At 37.5% G+C, this 20,053-nt stretch overlaps 1 protein-coding gene across 1 annotated transcript in view; it reads left to right on the top strand.

The window, feature by feature from the left end:
* Positions 1-20,053, top strand: part of HOOK1 (hook microtubule tethering protein 1) — a 29,344-nt gene that overhangs the window by 4,556 nt on the left and 4,735 nt on the right. The window contains exons 2-21 of the mRNA XM_063344066.1: positions 1,617-1,702; positions 3,388-3,460; positions 3,789-3,839; positions 5,322-5,454; positions 6,311-6,378; positions 7,977-8,039; positions 8,264-8,347; positions 11,213-11,379; positions 11,973-12,113; positions 13,410-13,611; positions 14,290-14,400; positions 14,650-14,737; positions 14,823-14,883; positions 15,496-15,636; positions 16,282-16,369; positions 17,165-17,199; positions 17,791-17,873; positions 18,302-18,402; positions 18,754-18,855; positions 19,960-20,028. Coding sequence (XP_063200136.1) covers positions 1,617-1,702; positions 3,388-3,460; positions 3,789-3,839; positions 5,322-5,454; positions 6,311-6,378; positions 7,977-8,039; positions 8,264-8,347; positions 11,213-11,379; positions 11,973-12,113; positions 13,410-13,611; positions 14,290-14,400; positions 14,650-14,737; positions 14,823-14,883; positions 15,496-15,636; positions 16,282-16,369; positions 17,165-17,199; positions 17,791-17,873; positions 18,302-18,402; positions 18,754-18,855; positions 19,960-20,028 — 1,947 coding nt within the window. The remainder of the gene's footprint in view (positions 1-1,616; positions 1,703-3,387; positions 3,461-3,788; positions 3,840-5,321; positions 5,455-6,310; positions 6,379-7,976; positions 8,040-8,263; positions 8,348-11,212; positions 11,380-11,972; positions 12,114-13,409; positions 13,612-14,289; positions 14,401-14,649; positions 14,738-14,822; positions 14,884-15,495; positions 15,637-16,281; positions 16,370-17,164; positions 17,200-17,790; positions 17,874-18,301; positions 18,403-18,753; positions 18,856-19,959; positions 20,029-20,053) is intronic.

Genomic DNA, 20,053 nt, shown 5'->3' with positions numbered 1-20,053 from the left:
AGGTGACAAACTCTGACAAGGGGATATCCTGCAGAATCTCCGTTTGTGGCTGCAAAAAGTGCCTCAGGCAAGTTCATGGAAGAAAACTTCACTGGGGACTCTTAGAGACAAATGTACTTATTGTCTGTGCTCTAGGGGTTCTCCGAGACACAAATTCCTGGAGCCTCATGGAGTATTTTGCAGAGCTTGCAGTCACTTTTTACAGTCTGCAGAGTGATCTGTGGACCTGGATGCCTCCGTGTTTCAAGGCTTTATACATGAAGCAATCAGAATTACAGGCAGAAATTAGCAGAGCAGCAGCAGCTCTGCCTATGGATGTGTAACAAACTAGGATTATACATCAGGTTGATGATGGGGTTCTTGGTTATTGTGCATAGAGCTGTCTGCTGGGTAAGTGTTTATTGCTGTGCTCTGTAAGGATGCAGACATGTCGAAGGTATTTATGTCATTTGAGCTGCTTTTGGAGAAGCTATCTGCAAAACACTTGAGCTATTAAATTTTAGTCTTCGGAATGGGAGTTGCATCTTGTTTGTGTAGCCCTACTACAAAGGGACTTTGATTGTACTTGTGCCTGGAAGCACCAGTTAGGATACAAAGCTTGCATGTAACAATTCATATAGAATAGATCAGGCAACTTATTATAAAATGCTACCATCTATAATCTGGTTTTGTAATAGAGGAGAAGAGTGAAAACTGGGACTTTGTTGCTTAATCTTTAGAAAGAAATATGTAGATGGGGTAAAACTGTGTCCAGCCCTGTGTTTAAACACTAGGTAGTGTGATGCTTGGAAAATAACAGGAAAATATGTATATATGTTAAATATAAACACCAGGAATAATATACGAATAAAATATGATGACCAGGAAAAGTTGCATTACGTCTGGTTAGGTAAAGTTTCTTGGGTTTTAGCAGTATTTTGAAGTTGTGTATTTAAATAGGAACATCTTTAGAGTAATTTGGGAATTCCTGAATTGCAAGGAAATATTTTGCCAGCTCACAGGGCTTGAAATGGTTCAGTCTTTTTCAGCTATCTTCATATCCTTAAAGTGTGTAGTAGCTCTCAGACAACTGTGTTTTCCACTGGTTTTGCGTAATTTTCTCCCTTAAATTCTTAACCCCCAAATAATTTCAGGGGTCTCTATTAGCGTCATGACTTATATTACTAAACGCTTACAGTAAAAGACTGAATTTTTCTCACACACACTACACCACCCCCCACCGCCTCCCAAACTTTCACCTGTCTGATACCACTTTTTGTTTAGGTAATTGTGTGTCCAGAACTAAGCACTCCAACATAATTTGAGGGATGGATAACTATGACTTTAGTTTCCCAAGTCAGTATTGTGTAACCTGATTTACAATAGAAGGGCTAGCATGAAAAAGCAAAGCATGCTACTACTAACTTTTTAAGCTACTAGTCATAATCAACAGTTACAAATATTGAGATAATTAGGTTGACTTAAAAAATAAATATTTCAAGAAGGAATCAACTATTGCTTCAAGAAGAAATACATCTTGCTAAATGTTTGTGCCTTAAGGAGGAAAACGAAGATGGTAACTAATTTCATGTACCTGTCTACAGAGCGAGAAACACAGTGTTTTTCCCTCTTTTTAGTTGCAGACATTCCATACTGATGCACCTTGCAGAGATGTTCAGGACTTGACTAATGGGGTTGCCATGGCGCAAGTACTTCACCAAATGTAAGTTGATACTTAAGTTTGAAAAAAAAAAAAGCTGTTTCATTTCTTGAGGTTTTTGTGTTTGACGTGCATAGTTGCTTTCTCCCACCCAAAGGTTTTTGTATAGTTAGTCAGAAACTTAGCATAGACAGTTTATAGCAGAAGATAAAATACACCTTTACATTGTTGTTTTGGCGATGATATAATAGTTGAATAATAGTGTGATAGACTGGTGATGGTGATGAGATATTCTAATACTGCAGTATTAAATTCCTACTTAAGGATAATTGGTCAGGAAAGATATGATCTTTTTCACTTTTCTCATCAACAATATTTCCATGGATATCCATGCTCAGGCAATATGTTCCTCTTTGGAATGAGAAACGTAAAGTTCAAAAGACATGTCTTTGTGCTGTCTTCCTCTTGGGATTGCTCACTTGATTTAGATTTAAGTTCTAGGATTTAAATGATAATTTGCTACTTGTGTGGAAAAAAAGAATTGTGCAACTTCAATGGCAATTTTATTATTAAAAATAATAGTGATCTAATCAAAAACAAAGTAATTCCCATTTTATTGGTGTGATGACAAATGGTACTTGGTTTGAGTGATCCGCTAATTTTGAAATTTGCAGTTACTTCAGACTTCAGAGGGTTGTAACATGAGTCTTTTATTGAAAGTCTCGTGCTACAAGTCATCACTGCAGTTTTATTGCTGTTGTGGGCTCAGATAATAAAGGAGAAGTCTGCATTACCATCTCCTGCTAAAACTATATTTTTGATTACTAAGAAATTACTTAAAACAAATGCCCCCCTCCCCCCCCCCCCCAAAAAAAAAAAAACCAACACAAAAAAACCAAACAACCAGAAACAACCCACCTGTCTGCCTGAAAAGGTTTTAAATGTGCTGTATAAAGACAGAGTTCACCTTTTCCTGGAGGCATGGCAGAAATTGATTTAAGGTTGCGCAGTAAAGATTCGCTGAGGGTGACTTCCCATGTGTTTGTGGTACTAGGGTACCATGGGCTTTGGGCAGACTTCGTTACAACCAAATTGGCTGATATGCAACTAGGGATAATAATTGTCTTTTATTAGGTGCTTGAGACCAATGAATAAACAGCATGGTGTAAAAGTTAAAATATTGTTAGATATGCTGTAATTGTATTGCTTGGCAGCTCGATGTGTGCAAACACCTCCCTCAGCAACTCATCCTTATTTATGCTGGCTAAGTGAATATGCTTCTACCCAGGGGAACCAAAGACATACGAAAGTATGAAATGCCAGTAGTTTAAAATGTTACTTTTTCTTGATAAGTGCCTTTGACCAGGTGTAGCAAATGTTGGAAAATCCAGATGTTGGAGAGTAGGTACCAAACATAATGTCAGCACTGGTCAAAAGAGGATGTTTCTTTACAGCATTATGATCACTTTGTCAGGTATAAAATTCAGCATAACAAAGACCTTCAGATCCTTGTGTTCCTAGCTGTGGCTAGCCCAAGCACGTACAGAAATTGTTCCTGCCTTGGAAGGCAGTGTCTTAATTCAGCCAGCAGGATGGAGATTTCCTGTGACATAGGTATAACTTGCAATCTCCAGGAATTCATACCTTATTAGGCACTGTAGTCAAACATCTGATGATTTAATGCTAGGAATTTGGTATCTTATTTATTTGTGTGCTTGTTGATGTATAATCATTTAATTTTGTTTCAGAGATGTTGCTTGGTTTGATGCATCTTGGCTAAATCGCATTAAAGATGATGTTGGTGACAACTGGAGAATAAAGGTATTCAAATCTGAAGTTAGTGGAAGTTTGTGGGTTTGGATAGTGTGTCTCTGCTGAGACTACCTAGCAGTCTAAAAACTACGGAATTAAGCTCAGACTTTTTTTAGGTTATTGTAAATGAACTTGAACTGTCTGTCGATAGTTTAAGTGCCTTCCAGCATTGTTGCATGGGGATTTTTTTCTTGCAATAGTTCTTTTCACCTGTCATTGTAGGGTCCTCTCATAGAGCTGCTATATAAACATTTTAATATAAATTATTATTTAATTTCAGCAAAATTAAGAATTGTAATAAAAGTCTGTAACCTTATCTTTCATGTACAACAATCAGTCCAGTAATCTGAAGAAGATACTTCAAGGAATTATGGACTACTATCATGAGGTATGGAAAAAGCAGCAATTTTTTTTGTTGTTCTAATCATTAAACAATACGATGATTGTCCTGCTTCACCTAGCTTTTTTTTTTTTTTGTCTTGGCAAAGTAATTTATTTTAAGGACCTTTTCGTCAGAAAGTATATGATAATTATCTGGTTAATTGGGAGGTCTGAGTGAGCGTAAAATTAACTTGAGCAGGTGTATTTTAGATAAGACTCTTGGAGTATAATCTGGAAACCATGTTTCTGTCATTGCCCAGGCGAATATCATAAGGACTGAGCTGCAGAATCCCATTGAGTTTTGCGTGTGCATTTCGTATTTTCTCTTGTCTAGTGAAGTTTTAATCCTTTTATACACAAGAGAACAGACTCGGCAACCCTAGTCTAGCTTTTACAATATTCCCTTGGAAACTGGGAGATAAGTTACGAATCCTCCTGGACGTAGTAAGGGTTATAGTTTGTTTTCTCTTATGCAGGATGAGTATGGTAGCCATAAAAGGGTGCTGTGGGGGGGGGGGGGGGGGGGGGGGGGAAATTGCTGAATTTTGTATGGAGTTTGATTACAGCTACGTAGTGGGTATGGTATAGAAAAACTTGCCAGATCATTTCATGGCTTCCTGGTCTCACCTGGGTTTAGTTGTGATACCGAGTTCCAAGCCCTTCTGTATTGCCTGAGGCTCTCTGGCAATCCCAGAAATAGAACTTCTTTAGGTTTATGGGGTGCTTTTTGAAGGATTAGGGAGAAACTGAATTTGGAATCACTTTAAATTCCTGTTTTTATTTTGTTGGTAGAATAAATTAATTCTCTCATATTTCAGGTCTAGCCCAAGAACTTTTAACTTACACATGAAAAAGTGACAGTAGTAAGTGGTCAGTTAACTAAACCCCCAGTTAATAGACTTTAAAAACTTGTGGTTTTGCAGGTACAGTTTTATACAACTCTTACTGAAGTGCGTAACTTCATTGCACTAAATAATTGGTAGGTGTTTTGCATATATTTTTAAGTGCTGTTTAATTAATTTAGGTCTATTCAGAGAAAAATATGAGGTCCCAAGTATGGTAAATGTCCTTGGCTAGCAGTGCATTGAGTACCCCTTTCCCCAAACACACATCCACGCTGAGGGACAGAGACAGACATTTGGAACGGTCTTTTCTGGCCCAAGAGAGGCACAGTGTGTGACATCTGGGTTTCATGTATCAAGCCCTCTGACAAATGAGTTAAGAGCATCTGCTTTGTCTAGGCCTCTTCAGATCCCCTAATCTGATACTGCTATCTACGTACTCTCTCATAAGCCAGTATTTTTAGTGTGTATCTCCATGTTTAATGGTTAAAATCTTTCCCATCCATAAGTTTTATGGTAACAAACTTACTAGTAGAGTGTTTTCTCTGGGTGGCTTATCGAGTCCAGGTTTCTCACGTGATACCAGATTTTCATGTTGGACAAAAGTGGGAGTCCATTTTCTGTCTTCATTTTTTTTTTTTTTTCAGTTCTTGGGTCAGCAGATTTCAGAAGAGCTTATTCCGGACTTAAACCAGATATCGGAGAACTCGAATCCCACTGAACTGGGCAGGCTTCTGCAGCTTATTTTAGGTTGTGCAGTCAACTGTGAAAGGAAACAAGGTGGGTGCTACCTTAATCTGGTCAACAAGCAGCACGTTGCATGCCTATTCTGAAACTGGAGTTCACTTAAAAGCAGAAAATCTTTGGGAAACTTTGGTGAATAAAACTCAAACTTTGCTCAGGGTGGGTGTAAAAAAAAAAAAAAAAAAAAAAAAAAAAAAAAACAAACCCAAAACAAACCAAAACCCAAAACTACAGATCTAGAACTTCCTATTCAAATGCAAATAAAGCAAATTAAATTAAAAACTTATATTAGAAACTGCCTTTTGCTTATCTGCAGGGGCTCAAAACTGAATCAGTTGAGTTTTCTCTCCCCTTACCAGAGCTAACGCTCAATGCTCTGATGGCTAAGGAATCCTCAGCATGATTCTGTTAGTAGCGTAGGTGTGATTCCTAGGTAGTCTGAAATGACTGCATCAAAGATTGATTGGGACATAAGCCATTAGGCTGCATTGGGAATGAAGATGCTAGGAATTACTTTTTTTTTTCATTAAGGTTTAGTTATTAACTCAATTACAAGCTTGTTGACTCTTTGCAAAAGCTTATGCATGTACATACATAGGTGTATCTATAAAAAAAGAACCGTGGAAATACAGATGTCCTAAAATCTCCTTGCTCTATTATGCACAGTATAAATGTGTTCACTGAAGAGTTTATAATCTCTTATGCCTGTCTATCATATTACTGGATAATAATGTTGGTTAACAGTAGTGCTCTGTATAAAAAGAGCGCTACTTGTTTTGAAGAAGCTTTATAGAGAATAGTTTATTCTGGATCTTTCTGCAAACAGTATGTCATGTTACTCAAGCTGTTAAGATGAACGTTGTGGTGAGTCACTGCGAATTCTTTTTCATAGAACACATACAGAATATCATGACCCTTGAAGAGTCTGTTCAACATGTTGTCATGACTGCCATTCAAGAGGTAAGTAATAATTCATAGCCTAATGCTGTCATTTGAGAAGTCTGAATATCCATTTGTCAATCTTTGTGAATTCTTTCATCCAAGGAAAGGTCAGGGAAGTGTGTAAGTACGTCTGTAAATCATCTGGGAGGATCAGGACCAAGCAGGGCCCAGAAAGAAAATGTAATGTGCAATTGCACCCTCATCTAGGTAGCAGTGGAGTTGGTAGTAGGCTTTAAAACTTAGATTTAAATTGACTGAATAGTCTTTAAAGCTATAAATGCCCTATTGGGAGAAATAAACCCGTAAGTCTGTTTGTTGTATTCTGACTAACCAAACTCTATTTCTGAAGAATTGTTGACAAACATACTGTGTACATCTTTGTACTGGAGATCAGTGAGAGCTGTGTTTATGTGAGAGACCTAGACAGGTTGGAGATTTGGGCAAAGAGGAACCTTATGAAATTCAACAAGGGCAAGTGTAGGGTGCTGCACCTGGGGAGGAATAACCCCATGCACCAGTACAGGTTGGGGGCTGACCTGCTGGAGAGCAGCTCTGTGGAAAGAGACCTGGGAGTCCTGGTGGACAACAGGATGACCATGAGCCAGCAATGTGCCCTCGTGGCCAAGAAGGCCAATGGAATCCTGGGGTGCATCAAGAAGAGTGTGGCCAGCAGGTGAAGGGAGGTCATCCTCCCCCTCTACTCTGCCTTGGTGAGGCCGCACCTGGAGTCCTGTGTCCAGTTCGGGGCTCCCCGTTTCGAGAGGGACACGGAACTGCTGGAGAGGGTGCAGCAAAGGGCTACCAAGATGATGAGGGGACTGGCACACCTCTCTGATGAAGAAAGGCTGAGGGATTTGGGTCTCTTCAGTCTGGAAAAAAGAGGGCTGAGGGGGGACCTTATCAACACTTATAAATACTTAAAGGGTGGGTGTCAGGAGGATGGGGCCAGGCTCTTTTCAGTGGTGCCTGGCAACAGGACAAGAGGTAATGGGCACAAACTTGAGCATAGGAAGTTCCACCTAAACATGAGAAGGAACTTCTTTCCTGTGAGGGTGGCAGAGCCCTGGCACAGGCTGCCCAGAGAGGGTGTGGAGTCTCCGTCTCTGGAGACATTCAGAACCTGCCTGGACGCGTTCCTGTGCAACCTGCTCTGGGTGACCCTGCTCTGGCAGGGGGTTGGACTAGGTGATCTCTAGAGGTCCCTTCCAACCCTATGATTCTATGAGTCTTATGTTCCCATTGTTTACTTAATGGCAATTGACGTGGCACAAAGAGGTGTGATAACTATTAAATTAATTGAGTGAAATCCCATCCTCTGGCTTACTCAATTTTTTAACTTGGCTAGGGGGTAACAATAACTTAAACAGATCACAGATTCATCCAATAAGATGCTACTGCTAATTTGGGGAGGGAGGAGTTAAAAAAAAAAAGGCATTTTATTCTAGATTTGTTTAAATTCTTTACCAGCCATGAAGTGGTTTTATTATTAAACTGTTCTGATATATTGCAAGGATGCAAGGGCATGGTGGAAAATAGAATTGGTACTCAGTAGACAGTGAATTTACAGATACTAAACCTCTAATTTAACTTTCTTTTCCTGTGTCCTGTTTCTGTAGCTCATGAGCAAGGAAATAACAGGTCCTTCCACAAGTGACGCTTCAAGCGAAATGGAACAGCAGGTAACTGCCTGATATTTGTTGTCCTTGTAGTTCAAGCCCGAACAATAAGTTGGTATCTTGCCATCCCTTAAATGAAGAAGAGGGCTGCTCTTCCTCTCCAGTTCTAGAAGTTAAAATAAAAGAACCTCAACAATAAATTGCACTTTTTTGTCTTCTATCTGCACAAACTGCTTGGTCTGTTTTCCACTTGAAAATGAATGGTTGACTGTCTTATTTTTTAAAAGCTTAAAAAAGCTTTGGAAGATCTTCAGGAAGCACTAGCAGAAAAAGAAGAGTTGGCACAGAGATGTCAAGAGCTAGATTTACAGGTAAGAAACAAGTAGTCGCTTATTTCTTTAATACGTAGTGGTACTGCTATTAAGGTGCAGAAATTCTGAAGGGCAAAGTTGAATTTTGCATTTATTTAAGTTCCTATGAGGATTCTTAGCCATTTGTGTGGGAAAAGCAATCATTCTGTACTCCAGAATGCAATTACTGGACATAGTTTCTTGATGGAAGTATAAGCTGAGGTGCTGTACCAACTGTTAATGCAAAGGTGGTTTGGTCTCCTAGGTTTATGTTTACCCCTAGTAGCAGGTAGCCATCAAAACAATGCTATCATGGCTTTAAAAATTGCCCACTTTGTTTTTAGTCACTGCTTCCTCTAGTCTTTTGAACTGTGTCCAAAAAATCCAGTTCATGTAACAATTGGTCATTAGATTTAATCATAGGAAAATCATGCTGTTTTCAGTAGGAGCTGATGAAAGACTAAAATTTGAAATTTATCTTAAAACTTACTCTTTTTTTTTTTTTGTACGCAGTTGCAACTTGGAGAATATTTCAGGAAATAAAAATAATGGAAACTAATAGATCCTTGCTGACGTTTTCAACCCACACTAATAATAGGCCTACTTTTGTTTTTAATTGGTATAGAAGTTAATCAAGTCTCTTTTTAGAAAAACGAGGGAGCACATCATAACAATAAAGAGGAACATTCATTTCAATCAACTTTTTAAAGAAAAAAGAAAAAAATAATCCATTTGTTAGCCCTAAATCTGATTTCTCTTTTATGGCATTATAATCTGAGAGTAGAAGGAGGTTTATCTGGTAAGGCAGTTCATCTCTGATTCTGTACAAAGAGAAGATTTGGGTGGCATCCTCTTAGAGGAGCCAGAGTGCTGTATTTGCTGTATGTGCCCCTGGGAAAAAAAACAAAACCAAAACCCAGAAAGCCAGATGCCAGTTTTACATTTCTTAAAGGTAATGATGACTGGAAAAATGGAATACTTATATATAAGTAGCTCATAGCTAATTGCCATGCCCAGGAAACTGTTGATAGAATTGAATTGATATTTCATTTTTCTTGAGGCAGTACTAAGGCTTCCTAGTGAAAGCAGAGATCTAAAAACACTTGTGAGCAGGATCTGCAGGAGAAAATGATTTCTTATAAATGGGCAGGAGGAAAGATTTGACAGCTGAACTTGCAGATTACAGTTGTTAAACTGCAAAAAGTGTGTTCACTGTTCAAAAACTCTCTTCTAGAGGTGCTGGGATAAAATGTACTTGCCCTTTCTGCTTCCATTAGGAGACTCAGCATGTCTCACTAGAGAAGTCCCAGGCTTTCTCCTTTCTCACATTCTCTTTCAAGACTTCTGTCTTAATTAGTGATAGGATGCATAAAGCCATTTGCTCATAACATGGTGTGGGCCAGGGGAAGGCATGAAAGGTGTTTGAGGGAAAGGTACCACTGAGTATAAACAGATGAGTTAATGACACCACTGCTCTGTAATACTGGGACATGTTTTTAAAGTATCTCTTCATAATTTGTTGACTTTGACACCACTTCTGTTATGCTGAAATAATAGAAAAGGTGAAAACTTGCTCTGAGTTGTGTGAAAGGTGTAGTTTTTTTTAAAGTGTGAGATGGGTGTTCTTTTAACATTGCTCTAAAAGTGTGACTGTTGTGCTCGTTTAAGGAGTGGCCAAACCTTGAACAGGAAGGATTACCGTGAGCAAGGCTCAGGCATGCTCTCTACTCACAGGTGTTTGTGTGTGTGTGTGTGTCTGTATTAAAGTGACATCTCGTGTGTAATAAAGGAGTGAACTAGAAAGCCAGCATCTAATGAAGTGGTAGATTAATTGCTGGTTTTTCTCTTACATCTGTTTTACTGGTAGACTTTTAAATTATGATCACAAACAAACTGTTTCTTAATATTGCATACTTCAGGTTGTATCTGATGTTTTATGTAATAATGTCACCATGATATGTTGGGGTGTTTTTTTAAATTTTATTTATTTGAAGCCATAATATTGACTGACGCTTCTCATTTAAACTAATTCTTAATAAATTCACTTGTAAGGTCTCAGTCTTCCTTGATATTTTCCAAGAGTATAAGAAAGGTAGGTTTTCTTTATGATTCAGGAAAACATAACCCAAAAAGCATATTGTCCTGTTTAAATGCCAGTTAACTAACACATGCTACGTGCTCTTATGTTTGACAGGATGTTAAAATTAACACAACAGCTTTCACTAGAAAAACTTTAAAGGTTCTATGCTCTTAATCCTTCCCCATTTTTATGGCTGTTAATATACTTAACTGTTTCAATAAAGTGTTGTATTCTCATTTGCTTAGCTGTGAACACTTTCGATATCAAACTTGTTTGATTGTTGTAAAATATGCATGCTCTATATGAAGCTGCCTAGGTTTTTTCTTTTGCGTGTGTGCTTACTAGCTTATGGCGCCTGAAACCGCTTTTTGCACAACCATTCACTGCTGAGCGCACGGCGGTACTGTGTTAGTGTGCTAGCCAGTGCCATCCTGCTTTTTATTGTTACGTACAAGCAAGATGGAGAGTACCTTTACACCAATCCTTAAAAGTTGTTTTTTTTTATGGCGTCCATGGTATCCTTTTTAATGAAAGTCCCAGATCCTCTCCATATCACGTTGTCTGCCTTTGCCATGGTTTCAGATCCAAAAATTTGTCTTTTTTTAGAGGGACTTTTCCTTTAGTGCTTCATAACTGTCGTACACTAAAGCATCTGTATGCTCCAGTATGCTATGTGAATTTACATTCTAAAATTTCTAAACGCTGAATCTTTTTCATAAACTAATTTGGTGATGTATTGCTGTCTTGTTTTAGTTCTTTCCAGTTGGGCAGGTCTTACAATGTTGCTGCTGTTTTATCTGCACTAGGTGGCTGCCCTCCAGGATGAAAAAAACAGCTTGATGTCAGAAAATGAGATTATGAATGACAGGCTAGATCAATTAGACGACTCTCTTGATGATCCAAATACTGTGGTTGCAAAAAAGTATTTTCATGCACAGTTGCAGCTTGAGCAACTGCAAGAAGAAAACTTCAGGTATGAAATGATGTCTCTGAAAAATCCCTCGCTTGTCAGGTCAAATATATCCTGAGAATTTCTGGTACCCTTTCAGGGTTTTCCATCTCAATTTCTTTTTCTACAAAAGATTTCTAGTACTGTAAAAACATATTTTGCAGATGGTACTTACCTTTAAAAAGTAAAAGGAACTGTTACTTTTTGTAGAAAATAATATTTTCTAGTGGCCGTATTGCAGCTATTTGACACGTCAAAAAAAGGTGATGGAAAGCAGAAAAAGAGTGCAGAAGCAATTTCTGTGTAAACAAAACAAAAACCCCTAAACCTGTACTGATTTCTCTTACATACTCCTCTTTCTCCCTGTGATCCCTTTGGGGGGAAAAAAAAACCTTTTCATTTGATCCCTTTGTATTGATAAAGTGAATTTGTAGTACGGAATCCATTATGATTTAACAGGTAGAAACAAAAATGTTCCACACTTACATTACTGTTTTTCTTGCTACTTAAAACAATAGGTTTCCTTTGTCTTATTTATTTTTAATAGTTCTAGCACTACATGAAAAATGTGTAATAACGGCGAGTTCTTAATAGAGTTCCTGATTTTAATCTGATAGGCTTGAAGCTGCAAAAGATGATTATCGTGTCCATTGTGAAGACCTAGAAAAACAATTGATTGAACTGCAACATAGAAACAATGAACTAACCTCTTTGGCAGAAGAATCTAGAGCCTTGAAAGATGAAAACGATATTCTTAGGTATGTAATAGAGATAACTCCCCTCACACACTTTAGGAGGATTTAATGACAAAATCCAAGGCTTTGTATTTAACAAGGTTTTTTTCTGAGGCATTATTCCTGCAGATAGATCTTATCTGAACGAGATCTAAAATAAATGTTGGAAAAGGGCCCTTTGACAAAGCAGAGATGGAGTGGAAGCTTTCAGGGATAGCTTCTGTTGTTTGCATAAGAATAGTAACATGGAATTTTCCTGTGAAGCAGGATTAATCGATACAGAAATTATTATTCTTCGCATGGGATGGAAGGTGAAGTTCTGCAAGAATTAAGAAATTTTTAGCGGGTGGTGTGCGTGTGCATTCTTATTAAGGGGACGTTTGTGTTGAGAAGAGGTTGCCTTTTCTCATGTAGAAAAGCATATATGCTGCTAGAACTTCGACATAACTTTTTGTGTAGGCTAGATTTAGATTAGTAACATGATTAACAAAAGAAAGATGAAATACACAATAACGTTGATGAGATTAAAATTCCAGCTTGTGTAAATCACATTAAATACCAGACCACCCAAGGAATGTCCAAAGCAAATCATATTGCAAAAGCAGGTCTGCTATTCATAGTATAGTATGAATAAAACATGGAAAGAAAAGTGGTTTCAGGTGTTTAACTTACAGTGATTCTTAAATGACATCTGAAACAAATCTTAACTATAGATTTTCTTGCATAATTTTCTTGTACTAGCTTCTAGTGGTATGAGATAGCAGATATTAATCACAAATATTAAAACTAATTTGTGTATTTATGATCCAAATATTTTCTTAGCACATAGATTTTTGTTAATGATCAGGTGGTAATTCTTGGTCATATCTGCTAAAGATCATTTTCATAGTGCAGTTATGTTCTAATTATGTATAATTAGGTATAACCCTGCAATGAGAATGTCTGGGTGGTTTTCCTTACCAGGTACAAGGACTTTGAGATGACTGCCTAGCACAGCATGTTATGTTGCATTTATATTGCACCCCACAGAATGACCTAGAGATATTTGACATGCTAACCCTTGCTTGTACTTCTGGCATACGAACATCGGTCCTACTACCACTCAAACCCTGTGGTGATTTCAATTTTCATAAGCAGTCTTTGCATAATACAAGTTTGCATTGATTATGCATTTAAAAATAAAGCAGTAAGATTTAACTCTGCTGTTAAGTACATTGCATCTCCCTTTGAAAATAGCTTGAATGTGCATGAATGCAGAATTCGACTTGTTTTTAATCTTTTGAAGAAACAGACTCTTCTAATTCCGGTTTATACTTTAAGGGCTACTGCAGACAAAGCAAGTAAGCTGGAATCAACTGTTGAAGTGTATCGTAAAAAGCTACAGGATCTGAATGACTTCCGCAGACAAGTCAAATCTCTGCAAGAAACCAACATGATGTATATGCACAATACAGTCAGCCTGGAGGATGAACTGAAGAAAGCAAATGCAGCACGTGCCCAACTAGAAACCTACAAAAGACAGGTAAGGCCACATCTATGCTTAAAACGTTACTTTTTTCCTCAGATAGTTGTCTTATCTAAATAACTTTATTTTAATTATGTTTCAATGAAAAAAAATTTAATAGCTAAGTTTAACAGCTCATGGATTTAACCTGTATTGTCCCCTTAGAATCTTTCTTATTTGTGAAAACTTCTTCATACTCTGCCATACATTTTTAGTTTTTCCCTGTTTATTAAAATGTAGTTGCCCTCTCAATTGATTGGTTGACCATGCTTTGCGGGCTTTTTTCTTCATTATAATTGACATGATTTTGTGTGTCTGGGAGAGATTGTTCAGCTATTACTGATATCACTTGTATGTAATATTCTTAACTTTCTTCACAGAAATTTATTTTGAACTGTAGAAGTTTTATTTCAATTTCACTTATTTCAATAGCAGTTAAGTGATGCAGGAGTTAAATATTAAAAAAAGAAAAAAAAAGCCAAAAACCACAGAAAAACCACCCAAAAAGCAAAACAAAACCCAAAACCAAACAAACCCCCCGCCCCCTGCCCTGGCATTCTATCTCCCCTCCCCTAGGCTTGGAGAGGACTAGCTGTTTACTCTGGCTGAACCGGGCAGGAGTGAAGGTTTTAACATAGCTTTTAAAGGTAGCATCTTGCAATATTCATGTGCTGAATGCAGTCTTTGTATAAAAAGGTCCAGGAGCTTCATAACAAACTGTCTGAAGAATCAAAAAGAGCTGATAAGCTCGCATTTGAAATGAAACGTCTTGAAGAAAAACATGAAGCTTTAATCAAAGAAAAAGAGGTAAGTCTCTTGAATGAGAGTTTATTTGAACACCTAATAAATCTCTCAAATTCCCTGCTTGAGGAAAACCTTCACAGAAGTAGTGCTGCCTTAAAAATAAGGTTTAGCGCCTTGTGAGTGTATGTATACACATATAAAACGTAAAATATGTATTAAAATATCTGTGTGTTGGTACTATTTCTAATTAATGTTATTTGGTCTTGAAGCGATGCAGTATGACTTAATTCCACCTCAAATATGTCTTCTTAGAGACTGATAGTACAGTGTGATGCATTAAAAGAGACAAATGAAGAGCTCCGGTATTCACAGATGCAACAGGATCACTTGACTCAAACAGGTATTGCTTTATCTTCAGAAGCTTTTTTATGTATATTAGTAATTTCTTTTAAGTTTGTTAAATCAAACTTCCTGTCCGATTTCAGGTGCATCTCATGTTAAAAGCCATGAGAATCTTGCTGCTGAAATTCTACCGGTGGAATACAGGTAAGACAAAAAGGTTAAGGCTGTTCTGGGATTTTCATGAGTGGGGAATTATATTGTCCCTGTAAAAGTTCAATATTTTTGGCAACATGACTCTGTATCTCATGTCTTGCTTTCCCTCCATGATGCTTGTCTGGGCCCCCGTGTAGCTTTAATAATTATTTCCCCATACTGTAATGTACTTTGCATTCTTTCTTAAAAGCATATCAGATTGCTGTATATAAAGTTTGGCTGGAAGAATCCTCTTTAAGGAGCAAAACAAATCTTAGCTTGCCACTGGCAGACAGAATAAATAAATAATACACTGCAAATAAAACATAGCAGTTAAAGGCTAACTAATACTACTTTTAAAGTCTGACAGAATGAAAAATAAAGGCACAACAAAGTCTTGAAGTGACTTAATTTAAGACTTAGTTCACGTCTTCTAAATTATTGTGGTGTTTAAAAATTGTAAGTTGCCTTTTAATAAAAAATTGCATTATTACTCCAACTATATCCTTAAGCAGAACTTGTTTCGCTCACTTTAAGGTTGGGGGAATAAACAGGAATATTACGTCCTACTCTTAGTCACCTTTCTCTTAATTAACAGTGACTTTTTCCTTCTTTTTGATTCAGAGAAATGTTTATTCGCCTGCAGCATGAAAATAAGATGCTTCTGTTACAACAGGAAGGATCAGAAAATGAACGTATTACAGAGCTCCAGGAACAGTTGGAGCAAAAGCATCGGACAGTGAATGAACTAGAAACTGAGAAAAGGTGATGGGTGAAACAGCATCTTAAAATATAGCAAAAAGTGTTTTCTAGACCTTCAGAGCAGCCTTGTGGCTTGCATCTGTAGAGTAGCACTGTGCAGGAAGCCAATTATGCTTTTTCTTTCACCGGTGTAATCGTTAACAAAGGCTTATGAAGAAGCAAGAAGGGAAGTAGGTTAAACATGGTGGTGTAAAATGTGGTAGAGGTGTGTGTAATGTGCTCTGAAGAAGGTGTTGCTTGTAGGATACTTTTCTTAGCCCTGATTCTTGGTAGACCAAGTGTGGATATAAACTCTGTTTCTAAAACTTCAGACTAATCATGTTGTAACGCTGAGATATAGTCTGATGTATTCTCTATTATTTAATGAATGTTGAAAGCATTTTACTAGGATATGAGAATTTGGGGTAGTAAAGCTTGCTCAAAACTTGAAATGATTCTAGGTCTTTCATTATAACATGTTCAATGAAGCTGCCACGTGTTTGTTTCAGAAGTTCAAGTCAAACTAAAAGCATTTGAAACCAGTTTCTTTGTCTTAAGTCCTGCTGGGTAAACCTTCTGAAAAATTATCATCCAGACATGAAACAGAAAAATCTAATTGTCAGTTGTGATGCAGTCAGATGGGTAATAACTCTCTTTTCCTCCTGAAAGGCTGAATGAAGAGCGTATTGGGGAGTTACAACAGCAGATTGAAGATCTGCAAAAGACTTTACAGGAGCAGGGATCTAAGACTGAAGGAGTAAGTGAAAGTTCAGGCTTCTTGACCTTGAAGACATCTTGTTGGTTTTGTTTAAAATCCTTTAGTGTAACATCAAGTCGTTTGTTTAGATGTGCCTCTTTTGCAGTGTGTCTAGTGCTGGTAACTACTAAGAAGGCAGGATTGTAGTTTGTGTGTGCTTGTTTGTTTGGGTTGGGTTTTTTTTGTTTGTTTTAAAATTAGTTTGAAATGCACTAGTTTATGCAGTAGTAAGAGTAAGCAAGGTCTGAAGCCCCTTTGGGTCACCTAACCGCCCAACCCGAACAAACACACACCTTTTGAAAGACGTTACAAGGAAAGATCTTAAATGATTGAGACAGTTCAATGTATTCTAAAAACTCTCCTGCCTGAAAACAACTCCCTCAGTTTATGTAACACAGACTTGGCTCTACTGTATTCAGAGCAGATGAGTTTAGTCTCTATAGTATGAGGGTCCATGAGACCCTACAGCAACTGCATTTCAGTTGAAAAGCTCGTGTTTTATGTTATTCCTTCCCCCTGCCTTCTCTAAGGAACTGTAACTCTCCTCTACTTTCTACTTTGCTTTTAAAAATCTGTAGCTTTATCATTAAATGTTGGTATGGTGAGGATAGCTTTAAAGAAAAAAGGTGCTGGAATTGGTATCTGTGTGATGCAAAAAATATGAATGTAGTTACAGAAATGCATCAAAAAATGCAGTTTTCCTAGGATTTATTTGGTTTGACTTATTTAGGGGATACGTAAGATATGGTACCAAATGCTGAAATATAACTGAATTGTAACTCTTTCCTTTCGTAGTCTAGCAACCTGAAGCAGAAATTGGCAGCGCACATGTAAGTAAGGCACGATAGCTTGTTTATGCTAAATAATTTGACTGTTGTAGCACAGAAACTGCCTAAGTCTTTGTAGGGATGTCTTGTTTTCTAAGCCAGAATCATGATGAGAATCATGCACATAGTGAGTTAAGTATTAACCTTCTAGTTTTGTCTACTCTGATCGTGATCGTCTTGTAATACCAGTGTCCGCGTAACTGTCTGTTCGTCACCTATAGCATTTTAACTGGTCTGATTCTACAACAGAGTGCTAAAACCATCACTTTTACTGGACTCAAAACGTATTTCGTTTTTCTGAAATACTTCCATCCTTTCAGCAGACGTTGTTCTTGCTAAGGAGATGCTGGGGGATTTATTGTTCGTTTTCTTTTTTGTTTCTAGTTTTAGGTAAATGAGACTCAATTAAGAAATCACAACTTTTTATGGTTCTCCAAAAATACATACTAATATTTCTATTTAAACTCAAAAGAGTTGCCAGAGTTTAAAATAGTTATTTAAACCCTTCCACCATCAAGTTTTGGCTTTCAGCTCTTAAAACTGTGCATGGAATTATGTGTGAGCTTAATCCTTAGCCGAGCTTTTCATTCACAGGGAAAAGTTGAATGAAGTTCATGATGAGTTACAGAAGAAAGAGGCTGATCTTGCAGAACTCCAGCCTGATGTTAGTCAGAACCGTAAGTTGTTCAGTGTGGCTTTTTTGTGTGTGGTTTATTTTTTTTGTTTTTTTTTTTAACGAGACTGTGTTAAGTTACTTCTGAAATGATTCCCATAGCCACTGGGCAATGCAATACTGGTCTGGATAAGGCTTTCTACTACAGCTTAGCTTTAAACCTGAAACGGGGGTGGGAGGAGGTTTTTTTTGCACATCATGTTGGGCAGGAAAGGTTCGTGGGGCTTAGCTTTGTTGGACAGTACTCTGCAAAATGGGAATTGAGGATCAGGTGGGACCTTACGGTACAACTGAAACAAAAATGAGAACTGAGGAAACTGTGTAGTAACTAGCAAGTTTATTTGGCGGGTGGTTAAATCAAGAGAATGCAGAAGCCTTGAAAGTACCATGTCTATTTTTTTGTATGTCTTTGTTGATGATTTCTGTAAACAGCCCAGAAGATTGGAGAGCTGGAAGCAGCTTTGCGGAAAAAAGATGAGGATATGAAAGCAATGGAAGAAAGATATAAAATGTACCTTGAGAAAGCAAGAAATGTGAGTGATGTATTTCTGAACGTATACGTTCCTCCCTCATAAATTGTTAAAGAAATTTGAGTCCCCCCCCAGCACTGAAAATCAGTAGCTACGTGTCGTGTTTTTAGTCAAATTGCTCACTGTAGTCAGTTAAGCGTATAAGAGAATGGGGTTTAGCTTAAAGCATGCGATGCATTAATGATTCCTTTGCACCTTTTGATATCTTCTGTTGTACAGTGGAACAACCTAGTTTTCATCATTATTGCCTGACTAGTGCTTAATCTGTTTTCATGTTTCTTCTGTGAGCAAATGAGATGCAGAGCTGTTGAGAATCAAACCTGACTTGTAATGCTTTCGTTTTGCCTTGTGTAGGTGATAAAAACCTTAGACCCCAAGCTAAATCCAGCATCAGCAGAAATTATGTTGCTCAGAAAACAGTTAACGGAGAAAGACAAAAAAATTGATGCACTAGAGGTAAAAATTTACATATATTTAATAGTAACTTCTAATATATTCTGCCGTCTCTGATACTAGATGCTCAAGTTACTGTTTGTTAATGATCCAGTACCCTTCAGTGCTGCATTTAGTTAGAAACTGCACAGACCATCAAACCTAGAGATTTTCAGTTTGGCTTACTTAACCTTGTATCCTAGTATAAGTCTGACAGAGTGGTTTACTTTTCAACAGTGCTTTTCAATGTACAACTGGAACTCTAATTTGTATTCTCTCTAAACCCTCTGAAAAGATGTAAGTGAAATACTTGATAAGACTAATAATTTTGCTGTGTTGTGGTAACTTACACAGAGGTGCAGAGTCTGACCTTTTTCAGTAGTAATGCAACTCAGTCTGTATGGGGGACCAGGTGTTTGAGCAGTGACTTGTTTAATTTACTAGACCTCTGATATCAGTGGTTTCATGTACTGGAGTTCTTGAAACTATATAGAAGAGTAAAACCTGTTAAATCAGTAAAATCTGCCTGGCTGAAATCCTGAAAGGATTGTTGACAGTAGTCCGAGGACCAAAAAAAATGTGGGAAATGCTGCATTCAGTTTTATAGGAATATTGATGGGACTGGTTAGAATAGTTACCTGAGCAAATACAAAATTCCTCAACGCGAGTTAGTAGGCTGAAAGGTCTGACTTTATACATGCTGTGGCCTCATCTACATTATAAACTAGGTACGTATATTATCTGATAGCAATTCAGTAACAGAAGAAAAATTCAGTCACTAGAGGTACATTCTTGTCTTGGACTTCCAGGTAAAAAAAATTACTACATTGTTTATAGACTTTATGATGCACCCTAGGCTTTCATGCATTTCCCTTCCACATACCCTCAAAATATGTTTTTTAAGTTGAATTGCGACTTGTGTGAAGTATATTCTCTTCTTGAAGTAGTCTATAACTTCTCTCATAGTCATTTATGGAAGTATCTTTATTTACGCTTCTAAGCCTTCTAGTTATTTTGCGTGTTTCAGCAATTCTGCTGCATGTGTTTATTTCAGTCACCGGAGCATGAGTTTATGCAGATTATTTTTGTGTGTTAACTGAGATTGTCTTTTCTATTTTCTGTTTGCAGGCTGAATTCAAGCTCGCGAAGTTGCGTGATTACGAGGAAAAGCTTATTGTAACTGCATGGTATAACAAGGTGGGTCAAAAGTTTGTTGGTATCT

The sequence above is a fragment of the Chroicocephalus ridibundus genome, chromosome 8 (genome assembly GCF_963924245.1).
Source record: "Chroicocephalus ridibundus chromosome 8, bChrRid1.1, whole genome shotgun sequence".
NCBI lineage: Eukaryota > Metazoa > Chordata > Aves > Charadriiformes > Laridae > Chroicocephalus > Chroicocephalus ridibundus.
Note: the sequence above shows the minus strand (reverse complement) of the source record. Positions and strands in the feature narration are given on the sequence as shown.